Here is a 26,160-nt window from a genome sequence, read left to right on the forward strand (position 1 = left end):
TTATTTAGATGGTGTTTAGATTGAAAATTTTTTTGAAAGAGACGGAATGTCGGAAGGGATTTTCGGACACGAATGAAAAAACGAATTTAACGGCTAGACTAGAAACCGCGAGACGAATCTTTTGAACCTAATTACTCCGTCATTAGCACATATTGGTTACTGTAACACTTATGGCTAATCGTGGACTAATTAGGCTTAAAAGATTCGTCTTAAGATTTCTTCTATAACTGTGTAATTAGTCTTTTATTTTATCTATGTTTAATGTTTTATTTAAGTGTCCAAAAATTTAACGGGATGTTTTTAGAAAAAAAATTTAGGAACTAACCAGACCTTATTTTACCTTTTTTTTCGCAGGAAAAAAGGGGGTCATTTTCCACCGTCGTCCTCCTCCTCCTCGCCGTGGGAGCTCCAAGAAAAAAGCTCGAGACCCCGAAGACTTGGAGAGGAGAGCAGAGGAAGCGGCGAAGCGGCGAAGGCCCAATCTTCTCTCCGACGAGCTCGCGGTCGCAGTCTCCGACGGCCCAATCTTCCCCACCGGTGTGCATCCTTTTATCCGCCACATCCTCTTTCTCATCTCTCTCTCTCTCTATCCACGCACCTTTTTTTTTTCTCTTCTCTTCTGGAATTTACACCATGAACCCTAGGTAGCTCCTCCTCAGGATCTGAGAGTTTCTATGTTAATTTGCCTTCACTTTTGGTACCAGTAACGGTATTTTTTTTGTTCCCAAAAAGTTTTGGGGTTCAACTGAACCTCGCATATCCTGCGTTAGATCCGCCTCTGTTTGTAATGCTCCTTGGTGATGATATCATTTACGATATTGAGAGGTCTTGGATCACACATGATAAAAGATTTGCTGCTTTAGTATAAACCTCGAACTTGCCAATGCTCAGTATTGCAATCTTTAGGCTGTTTATTTATCATAGGCTAGTATATCTATTTTAGGTTGTTTGTTTGTTCTATCTTGAGCCCTGAAATGGTTTTTCTTTAGACCAGTAACTCAATGTTTTGGTGGCAAATTATTCTGCAAGCTTATATATCAAGGCATGAATATCATCTTCTGTCCTCTACAGTCATGTTCGCGTGTTTGCACATGGATTAAAAGTCAATTGTTCTATTGTGTGTAACATTCTTTGACGGGTGTAATTGCAACATATTTTGCTACTGGACTACTTTGGCTCTACCTTGGTTCGCAAATCGCAATTTGCAGGCACCATCATCTGCGGTAAGCACTGCCTCCCATGTGCAACTGCTGCCCCAGATCTGAACTTCCTTCCCTCCTCTTTCATCTTCCTTAGTGAAACTTGGTTCCAATTTGTTAATGTTGGTGTGGATTTTCCTCACATGCAACAAACAAATTATAATTTGTGCTGCTTTGCAGCAAGAAAATGCTTTTGTTCTATGAATTTGCAAGATATTTTTAGTTTTTCATAACACCGTATACATGTAGTATCTTCTAAAAACTAGCTGAATACTGTGCTTTTCTACAGATAAAATAGAAATGAGTTCCTGTATCACCTCAAATAAATAAAAAAAAGCATAACTTTTATGAAATGTTTTGCCCATCCTTTTGCTAAAAGAAATATTCACCTTACTTTGATTTTATATGTGGTTATCCATTTAGATTTGATTGGTTTTTAATATTAATAAGCTCAAAGGGTAATTTACAAAATTTACAATAGGAGTAGACAGGGTGTTGGATTTACCACCACCACCTCCGTTTAAAGGATTATAAGATTACATTAGATTGGGCCATATTTGTTCAATTTCAGGATTATCTATACTTTGTTCTTTTGCTGTCGAAGGCATAGATATTTTCCAAATTTTCACTTCAGATAGATCTTTGAAGCACGGTATTCATTGTATCAGTAGTTTTGGTTAATTACATCTCTAGCTTTACATAATAATTTGATATCGCTGTGGAGTTCTTGATCATGTATTTTGCTGTTCATGTTCAGCAATTTTCCTAAATTGCTTTCGCAGGTGATGTGACAAGGCTGACAAGAAGTGCCTGCATTCATCTGTGCCTGGCTGATCCTTGGTGTGAATGGAAAGCAACAATCTACCCTCTGGAAACTTGATGCAGGAAACACCTTATGCCAATTTAGACTTGCATCCTAACCATGCGCAAATGCATGCTCCAAATCCTGGAAAGCAGGGCTTCGACCATACTCAGGCTCAGGCACCTGGCAATTTATCGATGCATGTGAACCAGTCTACAGATTCTGATCACTTGCCAGAATTTCAATTCGGAGAGCTTGGCAAGGCTGACCACCACCACTGCCATCATCACCACCACCGTCAACACACGAAGAATGGCATGAGTGATGATGAGGATCATGGTGTCAACGAGGATGCCACTGATAGCCAGAGCGGCAAGGGAAAGAAGGGTGCTGCATGGCATCGGATGAAGTGGACTGATTCAATGGTTAAGCTTTTAATTACTGCAGTATCTTACACTGGGGAAGATCCAGGAGCTGATTCAGGATCTGGGAGGAGAAACTCTGCAATCATGCAGAAGAAAGGCAAGTGGAAAGCGATATCAAAGGTCATGGGCGAGCGAGGCTGCAGTGTATCACCACAGCAATGTGAAGATAAATTCAATGATCTCAATAAGAGATACAAAAGACTTACAGATATCCTTGGTCGGGGTACAGCTTGCAAGATTGTGGAAAATCATGCCCTGCTGGATTGCATGAGTAATCTGTCTGATAAGATGAAAGATGATGCAAGGAAGATACTGAGTTCAAAGCATTTGTTCTATGAGGAGATGTGCTCCTACCATAATAACAACCGAGTGAGTTTGCCTGAAGATCCAGCCCTTCAGCGTTCACTGCAGCTTGCCCTTAGATGTAAAGATGAGCATGATCTGAGGAGGGGAACAAGTGGAGATGCTGATGAAGATGATCAAAGCGTAGACACTGATTCTGAGGAGGAGAATGATGAGGAACATTACACGTTACAAGGCGATAAGAGTGCCCTGCCAATGCATAAAAGATTGAGGCATATGACAGATCAGGAGGATGTGGGCTTTGGCAACTCTTCCAGCTCACATGGATGTAGCAGGAGGTCTGATTCCCATGGCATATCATTGGATATCAACAAAGCATTTCCAGATGGAACCAACTTGGCTTTGGCGCAAAAGGACATGGCTACACAATCTGCAGATCTTGAGGAACAAAGGTTGCAAATTGAAGTCCAGGCAGTCTATCTTGCAAAACAGCGGCTCAAATGGGAGCGTTTCAGTAAAACAAAGGATAGAGAACTGGAACGGATGAGGTTGGAGAATGAAAGAATGAAGATTGAGAATAAGCGCTTGGAGCTGGATGTAAGGCGCAAGGAGTTAGAGCTTGAACTCAAGCTAAAAGGCAGTGGCAATCTTGCATGAAATATTTTTAACCAATCAAGGCCGACTTGTAAGATGGTAAGCCAACTCCCCAGTATCATTACCCTGAAAAACCTGAACATTTTGATAACCCATTTTGCCTCTCAAGTTTTTGGTATTACTGTGCAGAAAGGTGCAATTTGATTCCATCTCACTTCATTTCATCTTTACATTTTTATTTTCTATCTGTGGAAACATCAATACATGTTTTAGGAGCCATAAATTCTTGAGCTACTTGAGCTGAAAAACACATAATTTGCTTTATCATCAATTTATGATATTATATGAGGGGTGTACATGGTATATTTATTTTTTTATGTACTAGATCACTGATTTTGGTTGACTATTGATATGGTGGTTTTACATAGTGCCGACAACATCCCTTTTTAGTTTCATGTAATTTGCTTTCCATAAGAAAATTCTACAGTAGTCGTTAGTTTCTACTTGTAAATCTTATGCCTATTATCTTACATCACTTGTTAACTCTTAATAATCCAAATTGTTAATGAGTTAAACTGCACATTTATATCTGTTCAGTTATGTCGGCCACTAAAATGAACATCGGACTTTCAGCACAACATTTTTTACATGCCTTTTCAATTCTAACATATTTGCCAACATTTATACACTCTTGTTATTTTTGTTTTGATAAATTTGGAAAGGGTGCATCCTGGTTATCAATAAATATCAGTTCACAATCTTTGATTGGGACATTTCCTTATATATGCCACTGAAAGTTGACCTCATCCCACTGATGACTCTCACTCACATGTCAGCACTGGGCCAATGCTGGAGTTTGAGGCAACAACTGGCAATGAGAGGAGGGCCATTAGGGTGGGACATGCATGTGGAAGCACAAGGGCTGGGTAAGTGGGGTGCATTTTGAGCTGTTGAGCGTGTGCATATGCTTATATGAAAAACATTATCACATGTTGCAAAATATGTTATTCTGGGATAACTTTCTCAGTAGATCAAATATGCAGTATTTTAGTAATGCTTGAAATACGTACTTATGCAGTACAAGAGTAATTGCGAACGAACAAAAACTGGCTACACTAGATATGAACTATAATACAAAACTAACAAGCATGGGAACACAAAGAGAATATTGCACATAAGATTGATCAAGAGCAACCTAACAAAAAAAGCTATTTCCTGTTGCCGTTCTGATTTACTAGAGCAATTTAGTGCCTCTAAAGCTGGAAAATGTGTTATAGATATAACATATGATAGACCACCTCATTAGGCCTATCTTCCCATCCTTTACTATAACTTGTGACTTGGGAGGTTAGGAAAAGGGCATTAGGAAAACAATTGCAAACCAAAATTCTTGTAGGCATGTCATCTTTAAAGGCTCTTATGACATAGTGGTGTTCAGAAGTTAGAGGCAGTGACAACATCCTGATGAAGTTACTGTTCTGTAGTAATATATAACTACTGGACTGCATATACGTCCCTGCAAAAGCAAAGCAAGAGCTTTGTAGCTTCTGAAGCAATCGCAAAATGTATAAGTTTGTTTTAGGTACACACTTTGTTATATTGGGGTTGGGGTATGAATAATTTGTTATGTTTGGTTTACCTTGGTTTTGAGTTATGTGCACAAAATGCATTGTTGTAGCCATATGCCCTTGTGTATTTAGTGGTCTCACCAAATGCTTACTTTCACTATCAAATGGCATATACAGGTACTTTTGAATTTTGATGCTGTGGCGCCTTCCCATGCAGGGCTGACTTGTTAATTGTCATAAAGTTGTATTCTTGTCTAGTTATGGATGTAAAGTTATCTTTCTCATGAATTTGCTTCTTTTTTTTTTGGCTATTTCAGGTCGTTGATGGTTTCTGTTGTTACTTGTTAGAGTAGACTGACGCAAGAAGGTTAAGGTCCACCAGTAGTTCGCCAGACATTCGAATGCAGTAGACTATGTTGTATGCCAGATTTTGCTTCCTTTTTTTTGTCCCTACATTATTTGTGCTAGTAAGCTTGATCTGTATCAAAACTCATGTATTTCGGTTACTGGAAGCTTGGTAACCACATGTGATCAAAATATACTCTCAAGATCATTTTATATGTTGTTAATGTTGTCATCAATTTATGTATAATAACAAGGTCAGATTGTCCGATCCATAATCTGAGCTGCCATTTTGTCCAGCATTTTGTGGATAAGCATTTTATATACGTATTCTTTGCGTTTTAAAAGCTAATGTTGAAAAATAAACTCTGGTGAAAAAAATCTCAAATCAAATCTAAATTTAAAGTTGAAAATTTAAATTTATATTATAAGCAAAAGCACAACTAGAGTTGGACGACAGACCAAGACATGACGACCGACGAAGACCGACCTCGGTAGAAACACTACAAAGACTAAGAGCATCTTGGAGACTAAGAGCATCTCTAAGAGACGTTCAAAAACACTCCTAAAACTAAAATTTGAGAATGAAAGGATAAAAATCAGGCTCTAACAGCTTCTAGTGCTCCCAAAACTAGAGCCAATGAAGCCAGATATGGGTGTAGGCTTGGCGTTCCCAATCATATCTCCACGTGCATAGATCATCACTATTTTCAACTTCTATCATATGATTATGTGAGAAGACTGTAATGTACCACAACTCTCTGAAAGTCCACTTAATACCTTAAATTTTACTTTGCTTTGATTATTTAAAATCTAGTCTTAGATAAGCGCATTTTTCTTGAACCAATCACCACGATCGGCTGAACAATCACACATATACCATAATTAGGAACATCTTTGACTGATGAGCTGAACGCCTGAACACACTCTCTCCTGTGCTTTGTTATTTTTGTTCTGAAGAGATAACTCTTTAGTTTTTTAACATATTCATTTGTGACGGAAGAATTTAAACTATTCTCCAATCTTTTTATCATTCCACTCGTATTTCTGAATCAAGGAAACGACGGGTACCAACAACTAAAATATTGGCATAAAAAACAGGGACATTGTTGGAAAAAGGGTTGGTTTTTAGGCCTAAAAATTTTTAGGACGCTCCCAATAAGATTACTAGGAGTCAAATTTTAGGAGGCTCTTGGAGATGCTCTACGGGCATGTTTTAATTCATGAAAATTTTGGGTTGGGTGTCATATCAAATGTTTGATCGGATGTCGGAAGACTATTTTAGCGACCAATTAAGAAACTAATGACATAGAGTGTCAGGAAACCACGAGACGAATTTTTTAAGTCTAATTAATATGTCATTACCACATATGAGTATTGTAGCCGTTATAGCCAATCATGGACTAATTAGGTTCAAAAGGTTTGTGTCGTGAATTCGTTCCAAACTATACGATTAGTTATTTATTTTTAACTATATTTAATGTTCTATACATGTGTCTAAAGATTTGATGTGACGGCTACATGCGAAAAATCGTTGAACTAAACAGGGCAGCAGAAATACCACGAAGCCTTATAACAGTATCTTATAATTACTAGCAAAATGCCCGTGCGTTGCAACGGACTTAAAAACAAAAGTTGAAAATTTGTAAAAATGCTCGATTGACTCATGCTTGTTTAAAGATTATAGCGGGCATGTAATCTCTTTTTGATTTTGTATTCAAGCTTGAATTATTTTAACACAGAAATTTGACAGTTCCAAATATAGGGATGAAAATAGACAGAAGCACTCTCGATTAGTTTGTCTATGTCACTGTCATCCCCGGTATGTGGCATGCATATATCATGTATTTCTCCAATATCATTGACATCTTCAATGCCATTACCGATCCGTAGTAGGTATTCCGCGAACCACGGATCGCTTTGTGCCCTCATGTTGTGCACCAGATGCACATGGACTTTCAGGTTAAACCTGTGCAATGAAACGTCTGCTATTTGACCCCTTGACCCCTTTGGAACAACCGAAAGAACTTGCCTGAAATCACCTCCGAACACAACTATTTCTCCACCAAAAGGAAGATTTGGTTTGTTCATTATGTCACGTATACTGTTGTCCAGTGCCTCCACCGATTGCCTCTTAGCCCTTACCTCTCTCGTTTTCCACGCGCACGCTTTCCGAACTGCTAAACGGTGTATTTTTTGCAAAAAATTTCTATAGGAAAGTAGTTTTAAAAAATCATATTAATCTATTTTATATTTTTTTGATAATTAATTAATGGGTTAATTAGATTTATGTCATTATAAATTTGCTAGTTTTGAAATATACCATTATAATTCGACTAATTGTAAGGATAACATTATAGTTTCAGAACAATTAGAAATATGCCACTCCGTACCCTTTCGGCGTATTTTTTAAAAAAATTTGGACCATATTTGCCCATATGCTGTTTACTGCACCCTTGACATGTGCAAAGGGCAATTTGGTCCAAAAATGACATCTGAAATAGTTCCAAAATTATAGTGGCATCTCTATAATTAGTCGAATTATAATGGCATATTTTAAAACTGACAAATTTATAATGACATGGATCTAATTAACTCTTAATTAATTATGTCTATTAGTACGTTTTCTGCACTAGGGTAAGTTAAACTTACCAGGGTTGAAACAAACGCGACCTTAGTCACAAAGGCTTCATCCTAAATGATCAACGATGCCATCTGTAAAAGTAAAAGTTTGGTCGTTCCACTTTGTTTTGTAAAGCTACAAATGACACCATCATCAATTCTTGGTATCTTGAATTGAGAGTGTGCATTTAGCTAGGTCAATCTTGATAAGTTCAAACTTCATATTAGTCAACAAAAATATTTGCTCAATTAGTCATATGACGAGGCAAGAAAAATTCCCTGTACACTAACGCACTCGGTGCAGTTAGCTATGATATATATATATGATTGGCTTTTAAATCGCTAAGAAGACGTATATAAAATTTTTATTTATAAATTATTTTTTGTTTAAAAATATATTGTTTGGCATTTTTTATGAAACACCTAAACAATCACTCTTGGTCTTTTCATTTGCTTCCGACGTGATTGCTCGTGGGCATTGTTAGAATTGGAAGCTTACGAGAGGCGGTAGAAATTGAATGAGGAGATGTTGTATTTAAATATGAATAAAGGGAAAATTGTAAGGATGTCAGTATAATTTTGTAAAATTAGAGATATAACATCATGACCCACATGTCGTTGACTTATGCAAGCCCCATATGTCATTGAGATACCAATGAAATATTTCTAACTTTGTAAAATTATAATAGCATGTTTGTAAATTTATCTTAAATAAATAATGATAAACAAATCCTAAAATCAACTATAAATCTAAGATTAAAAAAATTAAATTTTGGCTTATCTATACTATTATAAGAAGCAGAAACAAAGGAGAAGACGACGACTTAAATGTCAGGAGCTAAAACACTATTAACGATTTGCACTGGTTTTTGTTGAAGGGAGATTACTTCAAAATGGACTTGTTAGATGATTATCTTCGCCTGTATGTCTTGTTCAGTCAATCATATATTAATTTCAGTTTAGTGTATCTCTTTGATATCACGTACTACCTTCGTCCCATAATAATTTTATTTTTTGATTTATATGTCTAATGTTTTGACCATTCGTCTTATTTGAAGAATTTGTAAAAAAACTTTAAAAAATAGTCACGCATAAAGTATTATTCATGTTTTAAAAATATTAATCGTAAAAATATTTCAAATAAGATGAAGAGTCAAAACATTATATCTAACAACTAAAAAATAAATTTAATATGGAACGGAGGTAGCAGGAGTATAACGTAATCCGAAAGAATTCAAGTTGGGATGTAGCGTTATCATCAAGTTGGAGACGTTGTACCGTAGCTTAGATGGATTAGCGCCTGTTTAGCATACGAGGGTTCGATATCCCACATCTACGGCTTTTTGATATTTTTTTTCAAACAAGCGTGGCCCATATCACGGAACAGAGAAAGGGCTGAGTTGTTGAAGCTGCGGGCCACGCGCGGCTGGTCGGCCCAGGTGGATGCGGACGACGGTGGCCTGGTCAACGCAGGTGGACGCACTCTCGGGGGAAGCAGCTCAGCCCACGCACGGCGGGTCGGCCCAGGTGACTTACCAAAAGTCCAGACAATAGTATAAAGATATGTATATAAATATAATTATAACAGAGAAAGAGTTAAAAGAGAGAGAGAATTGTGCTCCCACGTGAAGTGGCGTCCCCCCTAACACTTGTCCAGCCACCACACCATCACTTGTTCTTTCCTTCCTCCTCTCCTCCTCCTCCGTTCCCCTCCCCCTCCACTCCCGATCCGCATGGCGCCTCCGCATCCCTCCCCCGGCGGCCTCCCGTAGCCGCCGCCCGTCCATCCCGAGGTTCGTATCCTCCCGGGTCCATGCTCCCTTCCCCGCCCCTCCGAATCTGCCCGCCCGATTCACAGCATGGGGACCTTGGTTTCAGCGATTTGTGTTCTAGGGTTTTCTCGCTTGGATTCTGGAGCGCGCGGACATGTCGTTCCGTAGCATTGTCCGCGACGTCAGGGACGGGTTCGGGAGCCTTTCCCGGAGAGGGTTTGAGGTGAGGCTCGTCGGCCACCGGAGAGGGAAGTCCCACAGCGCCGTCCACGAGCTGCATGACCACCAGCCCGCCGCGCCCGTGATCCAGAGCAGCTGCTGGGCTAACCTGCCGCCCGAGTTGCTCCGGGACGTGATCGAGAGGCTGGAGGCCAGTGAGGCTACATGGCCGTCCAGGAAGAACGTCGTCGCGTGCGCCTCGGTTTGCCGCACCTGGAGAGACATGTGTAAAGAGATTGTCAAGAACCCGGAGTTTTGCGGGAAGATCACTTTTCCTGTTTCCCTCAAGCAGGTTATCAATGCTCCCCTACTTACTCTTCCCGCGCTGTATTATTTCCGATTTATTTAACTCACATACTTCTTTGATGGTTGTAGTATTTGGCTTAGTATGTGAAATGAAAGCCCGATAAGAAAAATAATTGATGTGTTCATTAATATGATTTTCTGTCCATGTTTGTTCATTAGAGCCTGTTTGACACAGCTCCAGCTCCCAACTCCAACTTAACTGGAGCCGGATTTGTGCCAAACGGTACATATTCTAATTTTTTTGGAGTGGAGTTGGCGGAGCTGCTACTGAAAAATAAACTACAAGGGTGGAGCTAGGTTTTTGTTGCTCCACAGCTCTACTCCACGCCAAAAAACCCACTACCCTTTATTATTTTATTATAATTACTTGAATCTGTCACTCATGCTACTATATATTATTAGTAAATATTTATATTATGTGTTAACTATCATATATTATTTATAACCATATAGTTGTGTTGTTGAAGTTCAAAAGAAAAATAATTAGTATTTAATTACATGAAAAGAAACATAATTAAATTATGGTTTAATCATGACTACACATAATCCGCAAGGCTATTATTGTCAATCTATTTCGTATTCTCTCTTTTAGGAGTTCTAAAGCAGACCAAGCTAGCCAAACAGTTTTGATCTGCTCTCCGGCTCCCACAGGAGTAGCTCTCACTGGAGTTGGAGTTTGGAGCTAGGATCTGGAGTTTAGAGCCCTACCAAACGGGCCCTAATTTGTACGTATATAGTGAGATGGATTGATCTGGTCGCCTTCTACCCTGCAAACATGAGAGCTGAGCGAACTGGCCAACTAGGACCACCCCGTCCCTAGCAGTGGCGCTTCTTCTCCCTGGAATGCCACATCCAGGATAGCGGCGCTCCGGCGTGATCCCTCCCAAGCGTTTCTCCCCAGTCTCCATGGTGGTGACATCCAAAGCCGCTGCCACTGTCACGCTGATGCCACTGTTGATCCACCTTTGGGGTGCCTCCGACTTTGCTTCCGTGTCTGCTACCCATGCCAAGCTCCTCAAGCTTGGGGCGGACACCACCATCACCTCCAACCACCTTGTGGCGTACTGTCGCTGCGGTTCCATCGCCCCCGCGCGCCAACTGTTCGATAGAATGCTTGATCGGAACGTCGTCTCCTGGACGGCCCTCATGTCTGGGTACACCAGCGCCGGCTCCTTCGTGCCATGGTGCTCAAGGGCGTGGCCCCAAACGCCTTCACCTTCTCGATAGCGGCTAGCGATTGCGCGCACCTCGCTGACGCTAGCCTCGGGCGGCAGGTGCATGCCTGCGCTGAGGTTGCGGGCTATGCGTGTGACAACGTCGTCGCCACTACGCTCGTCGACATGTACAGCAAGGTCACCAGCGTCCGGGACGCCCGCACCATGTTCGACGCGATGCCCACAACAGCAAAAAACATAGTGTCCTGGGCCTCCATGCTGTCTGTGTATGCACAGAACGCGCTCGGGCACGACGCCATCCAGCTCTTCGCCGAGTTTAGAACCAATGGCGAAGATATGGCACCCAACCACTTCCTTCTGTCAAGCGTCGTGAGCGCGTGCGCGGGCGTCGGGCGGCTTGGCATTGGCAAGTGTGTTCACGGCATGGTCCTCCGCCATGGGCATGAAGACAATGACGTGGTTGTAGTGGCTCTGGTTGATATGTACTCCAAATGTGGCTGCTACGAGTACTCAAAGAAGGCGTTTGATAAGATCAAGCAGTCGTCGGTCATCCCCTACACCTCCATCATCGTGGCGACTGCGAAATACGGCCTCGGCAGATGTGCCCTCGCTTTGTTTAGTGACATGGTTGATCGAGGTGTGCAGCCAAACAGTGTCACATTGCTCGGCGTCTTGCACGCTTGCAGCCACTCAGGTCTAATTGAAACAGGCCTCCATCTCCTCCGCTCAATGCGGAGCAAGTACGGCATTGATCCATGTGCCAGCCACTACACTTGTGTTGTAGACATGCTTGGTCGTGCAGGTCGTCTCGAGGAGGCATTCGAGCTGGCCAACGAAATGCGGGTTGATGGCAATGATGCCCTCATGCTATGTTCACTGTTGTCATCTTGTCGTAACCACAAGCGCCTAGACCTAGCAACCAGGGCTGGCAAGAAGGTATTAGAATTCAGCCAAGATGTAGCCGGTGCACTAGTGGTCATGTCGAACGCATATGCTTCAGCTGGACAAGCTGACAACGCTGCTGCAATATGGTCAAACATGAGGCAACGTGGCATTTGGAAGGATCCTGGGTGTAGCTGGATCGAGATAAAGGACATCCCATATGTGTTCTACGCCGGCTTGGCATCAGCTGCCGGTGCAAGGGCTAGCGAGGTGATGTTGTTGCTAGATGAGTTGGAGACCAAGATGAGGGAGAAGGGATACAAGGGGAGAATAGGCGGTGCTAAGGTCCTTGACGCTGATGAAGAAGAGGATGGAGATTATCATGATGAATGCAAAGGTGTGATGGTTGGAGTGCATAGTGAGATGCTGGCGCTAGGGCTTGGCTTGCTAGTGATCCCCAAGGGGATGGTCATTAGGATGATGAAGAACCTGAGGATGTGTTGTGGCTGCCATGAGGCGTTCAAGCTCATTAGTGGCATTATGGAGAGGGAGTTTGTGGTGAGGGATCTCAATAGGTTCCACCATTTCAAGATGGGGTCATGTTCTTGCAACGACTACTGGTGATTCAATCCAAGTCTACAATCATTTGGTAATTCAGTACTGCTCGATGAGTGAGTAATAGGTGGGCCCAACTTGCATCGACTGACAGATGGACCTATCAACTAAAATGGTAGGGTTTTTTCAATAAAGTTGTCAGCTATTGTTGTTGTTTTGTGAAATATCATCCCAAAGTTGCGTCAAACCTATAGTTTTGAGAAAATACTAGTAGTTTTCTGAAATTTAATCTAAAAAGAAAGAAAGTCTCGACATAATTTCTTGAGTAAAAGTACATGGTACTTAAAGTTGGGAGCGGATGTGATCTAGGTCTGTAAACTTAAAAATTGTATGTCTAGGTCCTTAAACTTGGGAGCGGATGTCATTTAGGTCCGTAAACTTTTAAATTGCACATCTAGGTCCACCATTTTGGTGTAATGAACCATAGCCGATTCCAAACCTCAACCGTTGACGTTGTATTCCATGTAGGTACTACACTTGCATACAACCCTGTCCACGATAACTTCGGTCAAATGAGATTTGGACCGGCTATGATTTATTAAACCAACATGGTGGACCTAGATATACAATTTTCAAGTTTACAGACCTAAATAACATCAGCTCTCAAGTTTAAGGACCTAAATATGCAATTTAAATGTTTACGAACCTAAATGACACCCGCTCCCAAGTTTAAGAACCTAAATGACACCCCCTCCCAAGTTTAAGGACCGACCATGTATTTTACTCTAACTTCTTTGTAGACACAACACTGAAGTGAGTTGTTTTCTTTGGTGTTACTTTTGTTGTTAGGTTACAAAGCATTGTTTGAAAAATACAGAAGCAACATGGCCTAAGGTTTACCATTTGTTGAAATTGGGTTTGCTAACCTTAGGCAACCGTTTTCTATGACCCTCTCTCTAGTCAAACAAGTACTCCCTCTATATTTTAATAGACAACGCTATTGTCTTTTGGCACATGTTTGACCGTTTGTCTTATTCAAAAAACTCACGTAATTATCATTTATTTTGTTGTGATTGGGTTCATTACTAAATGTATTTTAACTATAACTTACATTTTTACATGTTTGCATAATTTTTTGAATAAGACGAATGGTCAAACATATGCCAAAAAGTCACAACGTCATCTATTAAAATACGGAGAAATACGGAGGGAGTACTGTTTTATTTGATGCTTAGGAGAATATATATTTGATTGAACTTTTGATTATTAATAGCTTCACGAATGCTTAGTTTGAAAATAAAAACAGATATGTGTGGACTTACATTGCAAAATAATATACTTCTTTGATGGTGGTTGTATTTGGCTTAGTATGTGAAATGAAAGTCCGATAACAAAAAATATTGATGTGTTCACTAATATGATTTCTTGTCCATGTTTGTTATTCAGCCTGGGCCCCGGGATGGAGCCATCCAGTGCTTCATTAAAAGGGATAAATCTACACAAACCTACAGCCTATATCTATGTCTTAGCTCAGGTAAACATGTATCCAAGTATTGTGTTTGCTACTCACTACTCGCCATAATTATTTACGCTGCATCACAGCTAGCACTTCCTATGAGGAGATTGTATCTATTGTTTATGCTAATTAAATTCCCCGCGCGTTGGTGTGGTACTGCATGAAATACGTAAATTGAATTGTTAATTGTGCTTTGCAAACATCATCTTATGTATGTAGAATTTATGACTACAGGAAAAACGATCAAACAAAGTAAGCTAGTTATGGATAATAACTATATGAATATTCCTGACAGATCAAGTGATCATATTTTTTTACCTAACTGATTGGTTTTCATCACATACAATTTTTTTTCCATATTGGCACCATTACACACCAAAAGGATGTGTTTTAATGTTAATATATGGATTATACTTCTCCAAGTTTAGTGGCATAAGCTGTAATACAGTAAAAAGCTCTTGGCAGCTACCACTGTGTATTTATTGTTGCATACCCATTGCTTTCTTCTAGTATTTTCGACATTTCTAAACAGTAGAAGCAAGTTACTATAAGATCGTTGGCCTCTCTAATAGAACACCTAAGAACATTTAAAAATTCATAGATAAAATTAATTACATGGGACCAATGTTCTTAAGGTGACAAGGCGAGGCAAGGCGACCCACCCCTGCCCAATTGCGTAGGCGATGCATAGGTGTTTAAAGTGAGTTTAAGGCAACAAGTCAACAAGAACGCTAGGTGGTGGTGATGCTTTGCTTCCTGACGGCACCCAGACGCCTAGGTGTTTTATGAACCATGCATGGGACAGAGCTGAATATCTCTGCCCCATGTGGACCCACTTGTTAGGCATTGCTTGGTAAAGTTCTGGACTTGAAACAGATTGAGGAATGGAACAAAATAAGATTAGTGATCAACAAAAAGGAAAGCACTAACGAACAATCATGATGAGAAAAAAATGAACCTCTCTAAAAAAGGGATAAAAAGGGTCCATCATAATCCCTATATGTGATATTCCAGCAATCCAACACAGGAATCGCCATGAAAGTCAGTAATATTACATGATTTAACGGGTGCATTATAAGAATCAAATAGAGAAAGCAGGCACTCACATTTAAAGGAAAAGCTAGAGGGCAATATGTCCATGTCCTACCAAGTGAACCGATTGGGGAGTTTATGCCGAAGAGACTGGCTGGTATATGTAGTCTTAGAGAAAGTCAAACCAACTATCATCTCATGGAGGCTGCTTAATGGTCAGACACTCTGCATACCCACAGCCGTTTCATAGGAATGGCTGCATAGAGGAAATATAAGCGGCACGGCAGATTTAGAATTTAAATTTCATCTGTTGTAATGGTGGGATACAATGATGCATGGTAACAGAAGGGGAATAAGTGATGCACCAACAGCGTGAGAGTGAAAATAGGCTGGGCTTAATCCAATGTATTCAACATAAAGCTGCTAGATGGTTTTCAGTTAGTGCTCATTTCTCTTGCTAAAGACACAAAGATCTTACAATTGATCCGATGGCTGAATTGTGTTGATGACACGGTGAAATGTGGAAGCAACTTTGTTGCAATTATTGCTTTTACTGTGTTGTATTTCTCATTGCATAAACAACAGTCAGAGTTTATTATATAACTTGCATTGTTAAAAACATTATTTATCATTGCTTTGTAACATAAATATTGTATATTGTAAGCATACTTTTTAGTCTTTGTTATCGTTCACATGTTATAACATGTCTCATGTAGCTGTGCTCGTCGAAAGTGGCAAGTTCCTTTTATCAGCAAAAAGATACTCCCATGCAACCTGTACAGAATATACAATATTTATGAATGCTGACAATACATCTAGGTCAAGCAACATGTACATTGGAAAATTAAGGTACAAATCTCAAATAATGGCAACTTTGTTTAGAGAAGATACATCATCCTAATGTTTTAATGGTATAATCTGATATATTTATGTGTTGAACTTTTAGGTCAAATATCCTCGGAACAAAGTTTGTAATATATGATACCCAACCTCCATGCAACACAGCCAATGTTTCACAGTCAGGGAAAACAAGCCGTAGGTTTTACTCCAGGAAGGTGTCACTAAAGAGCTCTTCCAACACCTACAACATAGCTCAAGTCACATATGAACTTAATGTTTTGGGGACTCGGGGCCCTAGGCGGATGAATTGTGTGATGCACTCCATCCCTGCCTCATCTCTTGAGGCCGGTGGCACTGTCCCATGCCAGCCAGACAGTGTCGTTGCACGCTCTCTTGATGAGTCCTTCGGCAGCATCTTCTTTTCCAAGTCATCCATTATGGACCATTCCATTCGATTTAGCAGCAGCAGATATACAGACATCTCAGTTGGCGGCCCCGCAGTTGGAGGCCAGGCATTAGGCGACAATGATGAGTTCAAGGAGAGGCCATTGGTCCTCCGTAACAAGGCCCCAAGATGGCATGAACAGTTGCAGTGCTGGTGCCTCAACTTCAAGGGCAGAGTGACTGTTGCTTCTGTGAAGAACTTCCAACTTGTTGCTGCGATGCAGCCTGCTGCTGGAGCCCCAACACCATCTCAGCCTACCCCACCACCTCCATCTGACCATGACAAAGTGATACTACAGTTTGGGAAGGTTGCAAAGGACATGTTCACCATGGACTACCGTTACCCTCTCTCAGCGTTCCAGGCCTTTGCAATCTGCTTGAGTAGTTTCGACACCAAGCTGGCCTGCGAATGAAACCATTGGTGCTGAAGCATGGTGATCGATTATGTAACAAATCGGCGGCCCCCTCAAATTTAGCTGAGGCCGCAATTCTGTTGTTTGTTATTGATGCCTTATTAACTTGTAGTACTAGAAAACCATGTTTAGAGATATCCGCTGATTTTTAGCTGCTGTTGCTGAGTTGTATCTGTATCCCTACAGTTCTTTAAGAGTAGCAGCATATTGCCCTGCCTGTAATAATAATTAGCTGACTGAATTGTGTTGTTCATGCTTCGTAAGAGTTCCAAATCTGAAGTTGTATCCAAATTCGGTATGCTACCTGTTGGTGATGTGAAAAATGTATTTCTGATGAACTTTTTGCACTAAGGAATGATAGCGGAGATGATGCTGTTTCTGCTATTGTTGCAGCTCTTGGTGCCAAAAGTGCCCTTCTAAAGCATGAGGTATTCTTGAACTTTAACTAATCTATGTTTGCATCTTTTTCCACGAGCATAAATTATGCTAGTCTCCTCTCTTGTTTCAGAAAGGAAAGCAAAGCAAAGCAGGGAAAATCTAAACATTATACCTGTTCATCTTTATTAGCTATTCAGGGTGTTGTTCGATGCAGTTTTTGTTTCTAAACTGGAATACTCGATACATTTACTCCTAGCTCTACATCGATATATGGCTGACCGGCATATTATGTTATCCATTTTGTCAAGAGGGTCATCTTTTGCTTACTTGCCTAAGGTGTGGCACTCCATCCCGTCCCAAAATAAGTCTTCGAGTTCGAATTTGAACTAGCAGAGATCACTTATTTTGAAACAGTAGTAATATAAGGCAAATTTGCCATTCCCTTTTGTGGTATTGACATATGCGGCCAATGAGATGAAAAAGACAAACTGTGACCATCCTCCAAACAACCTGAGTATCATTCCAATATCCTAGTAGATCTGCCTAAGGAGAGCCTGAAATGCTCTAATCAAACAATTAGCAGTAGCAAATCAGAAGAGTCATGTAGTACAAATATGGAATACCATATCACTTTGAAAGAACATCCTCACCCTCATCCATGGTCAGAATTTGCTAAGCAGGAGGCTCATTGTCAAATGCATCAACAAACGGTAACACTCACACTCAAAACTTTGCTCAGCAAATGCTCATTGACCTGTTTTAACCCTAGAGCAATGTCATACGGTAACCAACTCATTCATGAATATCTTCTGGACAAAGATGGTTGCCTTCTCCTCCAGGAGGGCCGAGCGAACTAGGGCCACCCCGTCCCCGGCGGCGGCGGCGGCGCTGCTTCTACCCGGCGCGCCACGTCCGGCATGATACTGCTCCAACTGGTCTCCATGGCGGCGACACCGAAAGCCGCTGCCGCCGCCACGCTGATGCCGCTGCTGATCCACCTCCTTCGGGGCGCCTCCGACCTCGCTTCCGTGTCCGCGACCCACGCCAAGCTCCTCAAGCTCGGGGCGGACGCCTCCGTCGCCTCCTCCAACCACCTCCTTGCGGCGTACTGCCGCTGCGGTTCCACCGCCCCCGCGCGCCGGCTGTTCGACGGAATGCCCGACCGGAACGTCGTCTCCTGGACGGCACTCATGTCTGGGTACGCTAGCGCCGGCCGGCCGCGTGCGGCCGTCGCTCTCCTCCGCGCCATGGTGCTCAGCGGCGTGGCCCCGAACGCCTTCACCTTCTCGACGGCGGCCAGCGCGTGCGCGCGCCTCGCCGACGCCGGCCTCGGGCGGCAGGTGCATGCCTGCGCCGAGGTCGCGGGCTACGCGTGCGACAACGTCGTCGCCACTGCGCTCGTCGACATGTACGGCAAGGCCGGCAGCGTCCGCGACGCCCGCGCCATGTTCGACGCGATGCCTGCGACAGCAAGAAACATAGTGTCCTGGGCCTCGATGCTGTCCGTGTACGCGCAGAACGCGCTCGGGCACGACGCCATCCAGCTCTTCGCCGAGCTCAGAAGCAATGGAGAAGATATGGCACCCAACCACTTCATCCTGTCAAGCGTCGTGAGCGCGTGCGCCGGCGTCGGGCGGCTCGGCATTGGCAGGTGCCTTCACGGCATGGTCCTCCGCCATGGGCACGAAGACAACGACGTGGTTGCGGTGGCTCTGGTCGATATGTACTCCAAATGTGGCTGCTACGAGTACTCAAAGAAGGTGTTCGACAATATCAAGCAGCCGTCAGTCATCTCCTACACCTCCATCATCGTGGCGACGGCGAAATACGGCCTCGGCAGGTGTGCACTCGCTTTGTTCAGTGACATGGTTGATCGAGGTGTGCAACCCAACAGTGTCACGCTGCTCGGCGTCTTGCATGCTTGCAGCCACTCAGGTCTGGTTGACATCGGCCTCCATCTCCTCCACTCAATGCGAAGCAAGTATGGTATTGATCCATGCGCCAGCCACTACACTTGTGCTGTAGACATGCTTGGTCGTGCAGGTCAGCTCGAGGAGGCATTCGAGCTGGCCAACGAAGCGCGGCTCGATGGCAATGACGACCTTTTGCTGTGGAGCTCACTGTTGTCATCTTGCCGTAACCACAAGCGCTTGGACCTAGCAACCAAGGCTGGCAAGAAGGTATCAGAATTCAGCCAAGATGTAGCCGGTGCACTGGTGGTTATGTCGAATGCATATGCTTCAGCTGGTCAAGCTGATGACGCTGCTGCAGTGTGGTCAAACATGAGGCAGCGCAGCATTCGGAAGGATCCTGGGTGTAGCTGGATCGAGATAAAGGACGTCCCCTATGTGTTCTACGCCGGTGTGGCATCACCTGCCGGTGCAAGGGCTGATGATGTGATGTTGCTACTAGATGAGTTGGAGACCAAGATGAGGGAGAAAGGATACAAGGGAAGAATAGGCGGTGCTAGGGTCCTTGATGCTGATGAAGAAGTGGATGAAGATCATCATGATGAAGGCAAGGGTGTGATGGTTGGAGTGCACAGTGAGATGTTGACGTTGGGGTTTGGCTTGTTGGTGATACCCAAGGGGATGATCATTAGGGTGATGAAGAACCTAAGGATGTGTTGTGGCTGCCATGAGGCGTTTAAGCTCATCAGCGACATTATGGAGAGGGAGTTTGTGGTGAGGGATCTCAATAGGTTCCACCACTTTAGGAGGGGGTCATGTTCTTGCAACTGACTACTGGTGATTCATCTACAATCCCTTGGTAATTCAATACTACTTGTGAAGTTTCATAGCAAATGCGACAAAACTACAACTATTTTTTCAAAATTATCCCTTTGTTGCAATTTTAGCTACATATCTCGCAAAACTACAATAATAACAATTAGTTTTATCATAAAATAGCAACTTTACCATCGACGTGTGACTACAGGTGGGCCCAACTTGCACTGACTAACTGATGGACCCAACAACTAAAATTGTTATTTTTTAATAAAGCCATCAACTATTTTTGTTTTGTGAAACACATGGCTAAAATTACAGGAAATCTATAATTCTGAGAAAATCTTACGGTTTTCTGAAATGTAATCTAAAAAGAAAGGAAAAAGTCTAATTAACCCCCTAAGCTATCAGAGTTAGTCTACTTAGCCCCCTAATGTATGAAATTGGATATTCCACTGTCTGAAGTACGATAACTAGATCAAATAACCCCCTGAAGCAGTTTTGTAGGTGGTTTTGTCATACAGATGCTGACGTAGTAGCGTTATTGCTTGTATGGCACAAAGATTGACCCATTAAACCCAAGTTGAACCAAATATTTTTTTCACCCATTGATCAACAATCCTAAAATCAAATATTATCACTAATGTTTATCATTCTCAACCCAGTTCACTTATGGAAAAAAAATTATCGAACTGGCTACCACCATGTCATTGTCCCCTCCATACTCCATATAGCCAAAACCACCACCATGTCATCATGTACTTAACAAAACTACCTATAAAATCACTCTAAGGGGTATTTGAACTGGTTTCGTACCTAATGGGGGTGGAATATCTAATTTTATATATTATGAGGTTAAGTAGACTAACCGTGACAATTCAGGGTATGAAGTAGACTTATTCCAAAAAGAAAGAAAGGAGTCTTAACGTAACTTTTTTGTAGATACACCGTTGAAGCGTCTTGTTTTGGTTGTTGTTATTATGTTGTTACGTACCAAGTACCAAAGCATTGCTTGAAAATACAGAAGCAACATGACCTAGGGTTCACCCTTTGTTAAAATTGGGTTTGTTGACCTCACGCAATCATTTTATATGACCCTCTCTCTAGTCAGAAACAAATACTCCCTCTGTAATTTAACGAATGACATTATTGACTTTTGACGCACGCTTTATCATTCATCTTATTTAAAAAGCTTATGAAAATATGTAAAATATATGTTATAATTAACATACATAGTAAACCCACGTGGCATTTTTGGTGGGTCCAAGAACCACACAAAGTCAAATGATAAATTCCAATGGTTTTTTTCGGCCCATTTAAAATATTGGGAACTGAGTTGATAATTTATTTTTTAAAAAATATATTTTTTTAGAATTGTTTTTCTGAGGGGTGTTTAGATGGCAAAAAATTTTGGCAGGAATGTCACATCGAACGTTTGACCGAATGTCGGAAGGAGTTTTCGGACACGAATGAATAAACGAATTTCACAGCTCGACTGGAAACCACGAGACGAATCTTTTGAGCCTAATTATGTCGTCATTAGCATATATTGGTTACTGTAGCACTTATGGCTAATCATGGACTAATTATGGTTTCTCACGTAATTGTGTAATTAGTTTTTTAGTTCATATATGTTTAATGCTTCATTTAGATATCTAAATATTCATCTTACGGTTTCTCACGTAATTGTGTAATTAGTTTTTTAGTTCATATATATTTAATGCTTCATTTAGATATTAAATATTCGATGATATGTTTTTTAAAAAAAAATTGGAAAACAAGGCCAGAGAACAAAGCTCTTCACGGCGCTGCTGGTTTGAGTGTTCAAAAACTAGAGCCTGCGGCCGCCGGTGCTCCGGTGAGAAGGCAGGTGACTTCCTCTGGCTTACATGTGGGTCCACCTCTCTCTTGGCCCACAAGTCAGTGACACAAAGCTAGGTGACGAAACGTGAGACGATCTCCTTCCCACTCGGACTGCGTGGGAATAACGCGCGCCCGCTCTCCTCCCGCTCCCGCTCCCCCAACCCCAACCCTCGTCGGCGGCGGCGGCGCGGCCAAAGCATCGGCTTAAGCTCCTCCGGTGAAGGTACGCCCTGTCTCCCGAGCCCTAACCCTAATCTATCTTTGCCCGCCCGGAGCGCCCATTCTATTTGCGTGATTCGTTAGGTCACACAAATCTGCTACTGGAGAGAACAATGGAGTCGGCAGAGGTGGCGGCTTCTTCCGCCGCCTCGGGGCCTACCCCGGAGATGGAGAGGTTCCTGTGCGATCTGCTGCTGGACACGACGCAGCCCATCGCCGAGCGCTTCCGCGCTCTCTTCTCCCTCCGCAACCTCCATGGCGATGGCCCCCGGTGCGCCCTCCTTCAAGGTCTTACCTCACAAACTCACCCACTCATATCGATGATAAAGCTTGCTGTTTAGTGACAAACTGGCAATGTTATCCATTGATGGAGGCTTCTGCACCCTCCGGACAAAAATATTTGTCGTTTATGACAAGTTTTATGTTAGAATAAATTCTAATAAGTTTATGATATTGTGATAGTACTTTTTGGGAAAAATCCATGTATACCATTTGTTTTGTATTTAAACTAAGCACCTAAGAAATTATTGATGGTCACAATTTTAAACTTTTGACCAAATCTTGTTGTAACAACAAATATTTTTGACGGGAGGAAGTAGCATGAAGAAGTTTAAGAAAAGCTAACATATTTGACTGTTTGATGCAATGCTCAGCTGCAAGGGATTCTTCTAACTTGCTTGCCCATGAGGCTGCATTTGCGCTTGGACAAATGCAAGATGCTCAGGCTATCCCTGCATTAGAGGCAGTTCTCAAAGATCTTTCTCTTCATCCAATTGTCCGCCATGAGGTAGTAATTTGGAGAAGTTTAATGCCATCTTCTTCTTGTAGTGCTTTACTATCCATTTGAGAAGTTGGCTATACATATATTGATTGTTAGGCTGCGGAAGCCCTTGGTGCTATTGGCCTGGTGAAGAGTATTCCCCTGCTGGAGGAGAGCTTAGCTGCTGATCCTGCTGTGGAGGTTCAAGAAACATGTGAACTGGCTCTTAGGCGGATAGAACAACAAAAGAATGCTGATGGTTCTGAAAGCACAACCATTTCACCATTTCTCTCTGTTGATCCAGCATTGCCTGCAAAGCAAGGACTTTCAGTACAACAACTAAGGTATGTCTTTGAGGCAGTCGCGCACTTGTTTGTTGTATTTTGTATGTATTTTCTTGCTAGTACTAGCGTGACCCATACTTTTCAGGGAGATTCTTCTCAACGAACAAGAAAGCATGTATGAACGTTATGCAGCTCTTTTTGCACTAAGGAATGATAGCGGAGATGCTGCTGTTTCTGCTATTGTTGCAGCTCTTGGTGTCAAAAGTGCCCTTCTAAAGCATGAGGTATTCTTGAACTTTAGCTAATATATGTTTGCATCTTTTTCCACAAGCATAAATTATTCTAGTTTCCTCTCTTGTTACAGAAAGCAAAGCAAGGCAAATGTAGGCATTGCACCTACTCATCTTTATTAGTTATTCAGGATAGCCAAGAAACTATTTTTTTGTAAGACAGGGGCATCCCTTTGTCCAAATATAGGAGAAGGCATAATATTACTAGGATTGATGGCATGATATAATCTGGGAAACTGCTCCAGATTCCAAAGTGCGTGTTGCTTGATTTATTAATAATAGCATCATATCTAAAACATTCTGTTATACTCGTTGAGATAATCAACAAACCACTCCATGCTGTTCTTGTTTAGTTGCTTATTTTGCTCTTGAGTGTAATTGTTTTTCCTTCCGCAGGTTGCTTATGTGTTAGGTCAGCTACAAAATAAAGTTGCTTCAGACGCACTTTCCACCGTACTGAAGAATGCTGATGAGCATCCAATGGTCAGGCATGAAGCTGCTGAGGCCCTTGGTTCAATTGCAGGTAACTAACATTACAAAATATGTTAAAAAGTTTCCCAATGAGCATCCATATACGATAGTTTTCTGAGGGTACCATAATACCACACTGCCCTGTAGATCAAGAAAGCATTGCACTACTGGAGGAATTTGCAAAGGACCCTGAGCCAATAGTCTCCCAAAGCTGTGAAGTCGCACTCAGCATGCTTGAATATGAGAGATCAGGGAAATCCTTTGAGGTACATGCCTAGGCTAGATCAACAGATTATTTTTTTTAAGAAAGAACAGTTGTGCCTTTGTGGTATCGTTTAAGTTTAACCAGTGTGTTGTTCCATGCAGTTTTTGTTTCTGCAGACTCCTCGGGTGCAGCAAGAGTCCTAAGCTAGAATGCTCGATACATCTACCCCTAGCTCTATATCGCTCTACTGCAAGGCTGACCGACATATTATGTCATCCATTTTATCAAGACTTTTCACTCCTACATATGCCCTATCACTAGTTCCATTGAGGGTTTTTGCTGTTTTTGCGGCTTGTGTTTTTTATCTTGCTACTGCCTCCCCTGCTGCTTCTGCTTTTGGCCGTGAGCCCATAAGAACCAAAAATAGTAGCTTAGAATTTACATGAGAGTTTCTGTTTCATGGTACCATGTAAAATTATATATACATAGTCAATGATGTATCGATAATAGCAACATTAAATACTGGAAGACTCCCATGAGCATTCAGAACAAAGAATCATAGGCTGATAAGATCTAGGGCAAGATTGATGATTACCTGGTTAAGCGGATTGCATGTATCGAGCGTGATTGTATCCTCGTTCTACAGGATTGAGACGCATGTATTTTGTCTGTTCCTGAAAGTAGAATCTTTTCCTTTTTAAAATAGAACAAACTAGCTGAAGCCGGGGTTTCACTTACCGCGCAAACCGTCAAAACCGCGGCATCGTGCTCCCGCGGATTTCGCATAGTAACCACAAAAACCGTGATAAATTTAAATTCAAAAAATTTGAATTTAAACTCGCGCAGTTTTCACGGTTTACCGCGTGGTTTTACATGATTACCGCGTGGTAACCACGGTAAGTACCGTGGTTTCCCGCACGGTTTTTGCGCTCGAAACCATGGTTACCACGATGAGACCGTGGGTGTGATATCAAATGCAAAAACTCTTTAAAAAATCTAAAAAAATATATGAAAAGTAGAAAAATATTTTATGACTATATTTATAACATATGAAAAATAGGACATGTTATAGGAAAAACAAGAAAATTTTTCACATAACCTTTTCTAAATTCTTGATATTGCAAGTTGCAACATATAAACATACACCGTCATATCACACTTCACCAAGTAATTCACACCAATAACAAATAACAACTTTATTTTAATTGTTGTGTCACAACTATACCTAGTAACTAATAAAACTATTATGTATGTACTAACATGCATGTATAATTTTCTCCATATATATTTTTCATAGTTGTATATTTGTATTTCAACGTTACGTACCCTAGTGTCTAGTGTAAATTAATAATGACTCAACATAAAATATTCTTAACCATCTTTCTATGAAATATTACTTGCAATAGGCTATTTTTAAATTTTGTTTCCCGAAATTCTCGTTTATAATTTTTAATTACGCCAGAAATACATTTTTCATTAATTTCTTTGACAAAACTACACTATATATCAACATATACAACATATATTTTTTCATTAAATTTCCTTAATTTTTTTAAATTCTCCTTAAATTTAAACTCGGTTAACGCGGCTTACCGAAACCATATATCTGCGGAGGGCGCAGTTACCACGGTAACGCGAACCCTGGTTGAAGCTTCAAGGGCAGGAATAAATCAAATCACGAATTCTTTGATTGGAAACCAGCTGGCACAACTGAAAATATAAGGGACCGTTACGCTGCGACGGCGGGGGCAATGGCCTATACTGCTGCGGCGGCGACGACCGACTTGCGTGGCAGCGGCGGCAGTGGCCTCTTCGGGCCATGGCAGCGACAGAGATCATGGACTTACACGGCAGTGGCTAGAACAGAAATTAACAGGGATCCAATACATACTAATTATCTAATATGATATAATTTAATAAGAATTAGATAATTTATCCGAGGTCCGAAGACCCCG

The 26,160-nt window shown here is 41.7% G+C and overlaps 5 protein-coding genes across 12 annotated transcripts; all 5 read left to right on the forward strand.

The window, feature by feature from the left end:
• The first annotated feature begins 377 nt into the window (after window positions 1-377).
• LOC102711209 lies at window positions 378-5,529 on the forward strand. Of its 6 annotated transcripts, none has more exons than XR_001551656.2 (5): window positions 380-537; window positions 1,072-1,223; window positions 1,957-3,422; window positions 4,160-4,249; window positions 5,209-5,529. XR_001551656.2 is itself a non-coding variant. In XM_015843317.2 (4 exons), the coding sequence occupies exon 3, from the start codon at window positions 2,046-2,048 to the stop codon at window positions 3,384-3,386; it is 1,341 nt and encodes a 446-aa protein (XP_015698803.1). In that variant the 5' UTR covers window positions 378-537; window positions 1,072-1,223; window positions 1,982-2,045; the 3' UTR covers window positions 3,387-3,422; window positions 5,209-5,529. The 6 variants fall into 6 exon arrangements, 2 of the variants coding, with proteins under 2 accessions (XP_015698803.1, XP_015698804.1); XR_001551654.2 differs by having other exon boundaries at window positions 1,982-3,422; XM_015843317.2 differs by lacking the exon at window positions 4,160-4,249 and having other exon boundaries at window positions 378-537; window positions 1,982-3,422.
• Window positions 5,530-9,471: 3,942 nt separating this feature from the next.
• LOC102712126 (tubby-like F-box protein 14) lies at window positions 9,472-17,307 on the forward strand. Of its 3 annotated transcripts, none has more exons than XM_015843239.2 (5): window positions 9,472-9,648; window positions 9,734-10,138; window positions 14,211-14,298; window positions 16,029-16,161; window positions 16,259-17,307. In XM_015843239.2, exons 2-5 carry the CDS (start codon window positions 9,782-9,784, stop codon window positions 17,007-17,009), a joined length of 1,329 nt encoding a protein of 442 aa, XP_015698725.1. In that variant the 5' UTR covers window positions 9,472-9,648; window positions 9,734-9,781; the 3' UTR covers window positions 17,010-17,307. The 3 variants fall into 3 exon arrangements, with proteins under 3 accessions (XP_015698725.1, XP_015698726.1, XP_006663846.1); XM_015843240.2 differs by having other exon boundaries at window positions 9,749-10,138; XM_006663783.3 differs by having other exon boundaries at window positions 9,472-10,138.
• On the forward strand, window positions 10,621-12,914 carry LOC102711846 (pentatricopeptide repeat-containing protein At4g15720-like). The gene is given in 2 exon segments (XM_015843238.2): window positions 10,621-11,320; window positions 11,323-12,914. Coding segments are annotated over 2 exon segments (1,773 nt in total). The 5' UTR covers window positions 10,621-11,058; the 3' UTR covers window positions 12,834-12,914.
• Window positions 17,308-18,328: 1,021 nt separating the features above from the next.
• On the forward strand, window positions 18,329-20,251 carry LOC102712405 (pentatricopeptide repeat-containing protein At4g15720-like). The gene has a single exon (XM_015842978.2). It carries the CDS (start codon window positions 18,329-18,331, stop codon window positions 20,126-20,128), a length of 1,800 nt encoding a protein of 599 aa, XP_015698464.2. The 3' UTR covers window positions 20,129-20,251.
• Window positions 20,252-22,082: 1,831 nt separating this feature from the next.
• LOC102712678 (deoxyhypusine hydroxylase-A) lies at window positions 22,083-24,857 on the forward strand. Its single transcript, XM_006663784.3, has 8 exons — window positions 22,083-22,199; window positions 22,280-22,483; window positions 22,849-22,982; window positions 23,073-23,299; window positions 23,385-23,523; window positions 23,926-24,052; window positions 24,148-24,266; window positions 24,367-24,857. Exons 2-8 carry the CDS (start codon window positions 22,309-22,311, stop codon window positions 24,406-24,408), a joined length of 963 nt encoding a protein of 320 aa, XP_006663847.1. The 5' UTR covers window positions 22,083-22,199; window positions 22,280-22,308; the 3' UTR covers window positions 24,409-24,857.
• Window positions 24,858-26,160: the final 1,303 nt, after the last annotated feature.

The sequence above is a fragment of the Oryza brachyantha genome, chromosome 12 (genome assembly GCF_000231095.2).
Source record: "Oryza brachyantha chromosome 12, ObraRS2, whole genome shotgun sequence".
Taxonomy (NCBI): Eukaryota; Viridiplantae; Streptophyta; class Magnoliopsida; order Poales; family Poaceae; genus Oryza; species Oryza brachyantha.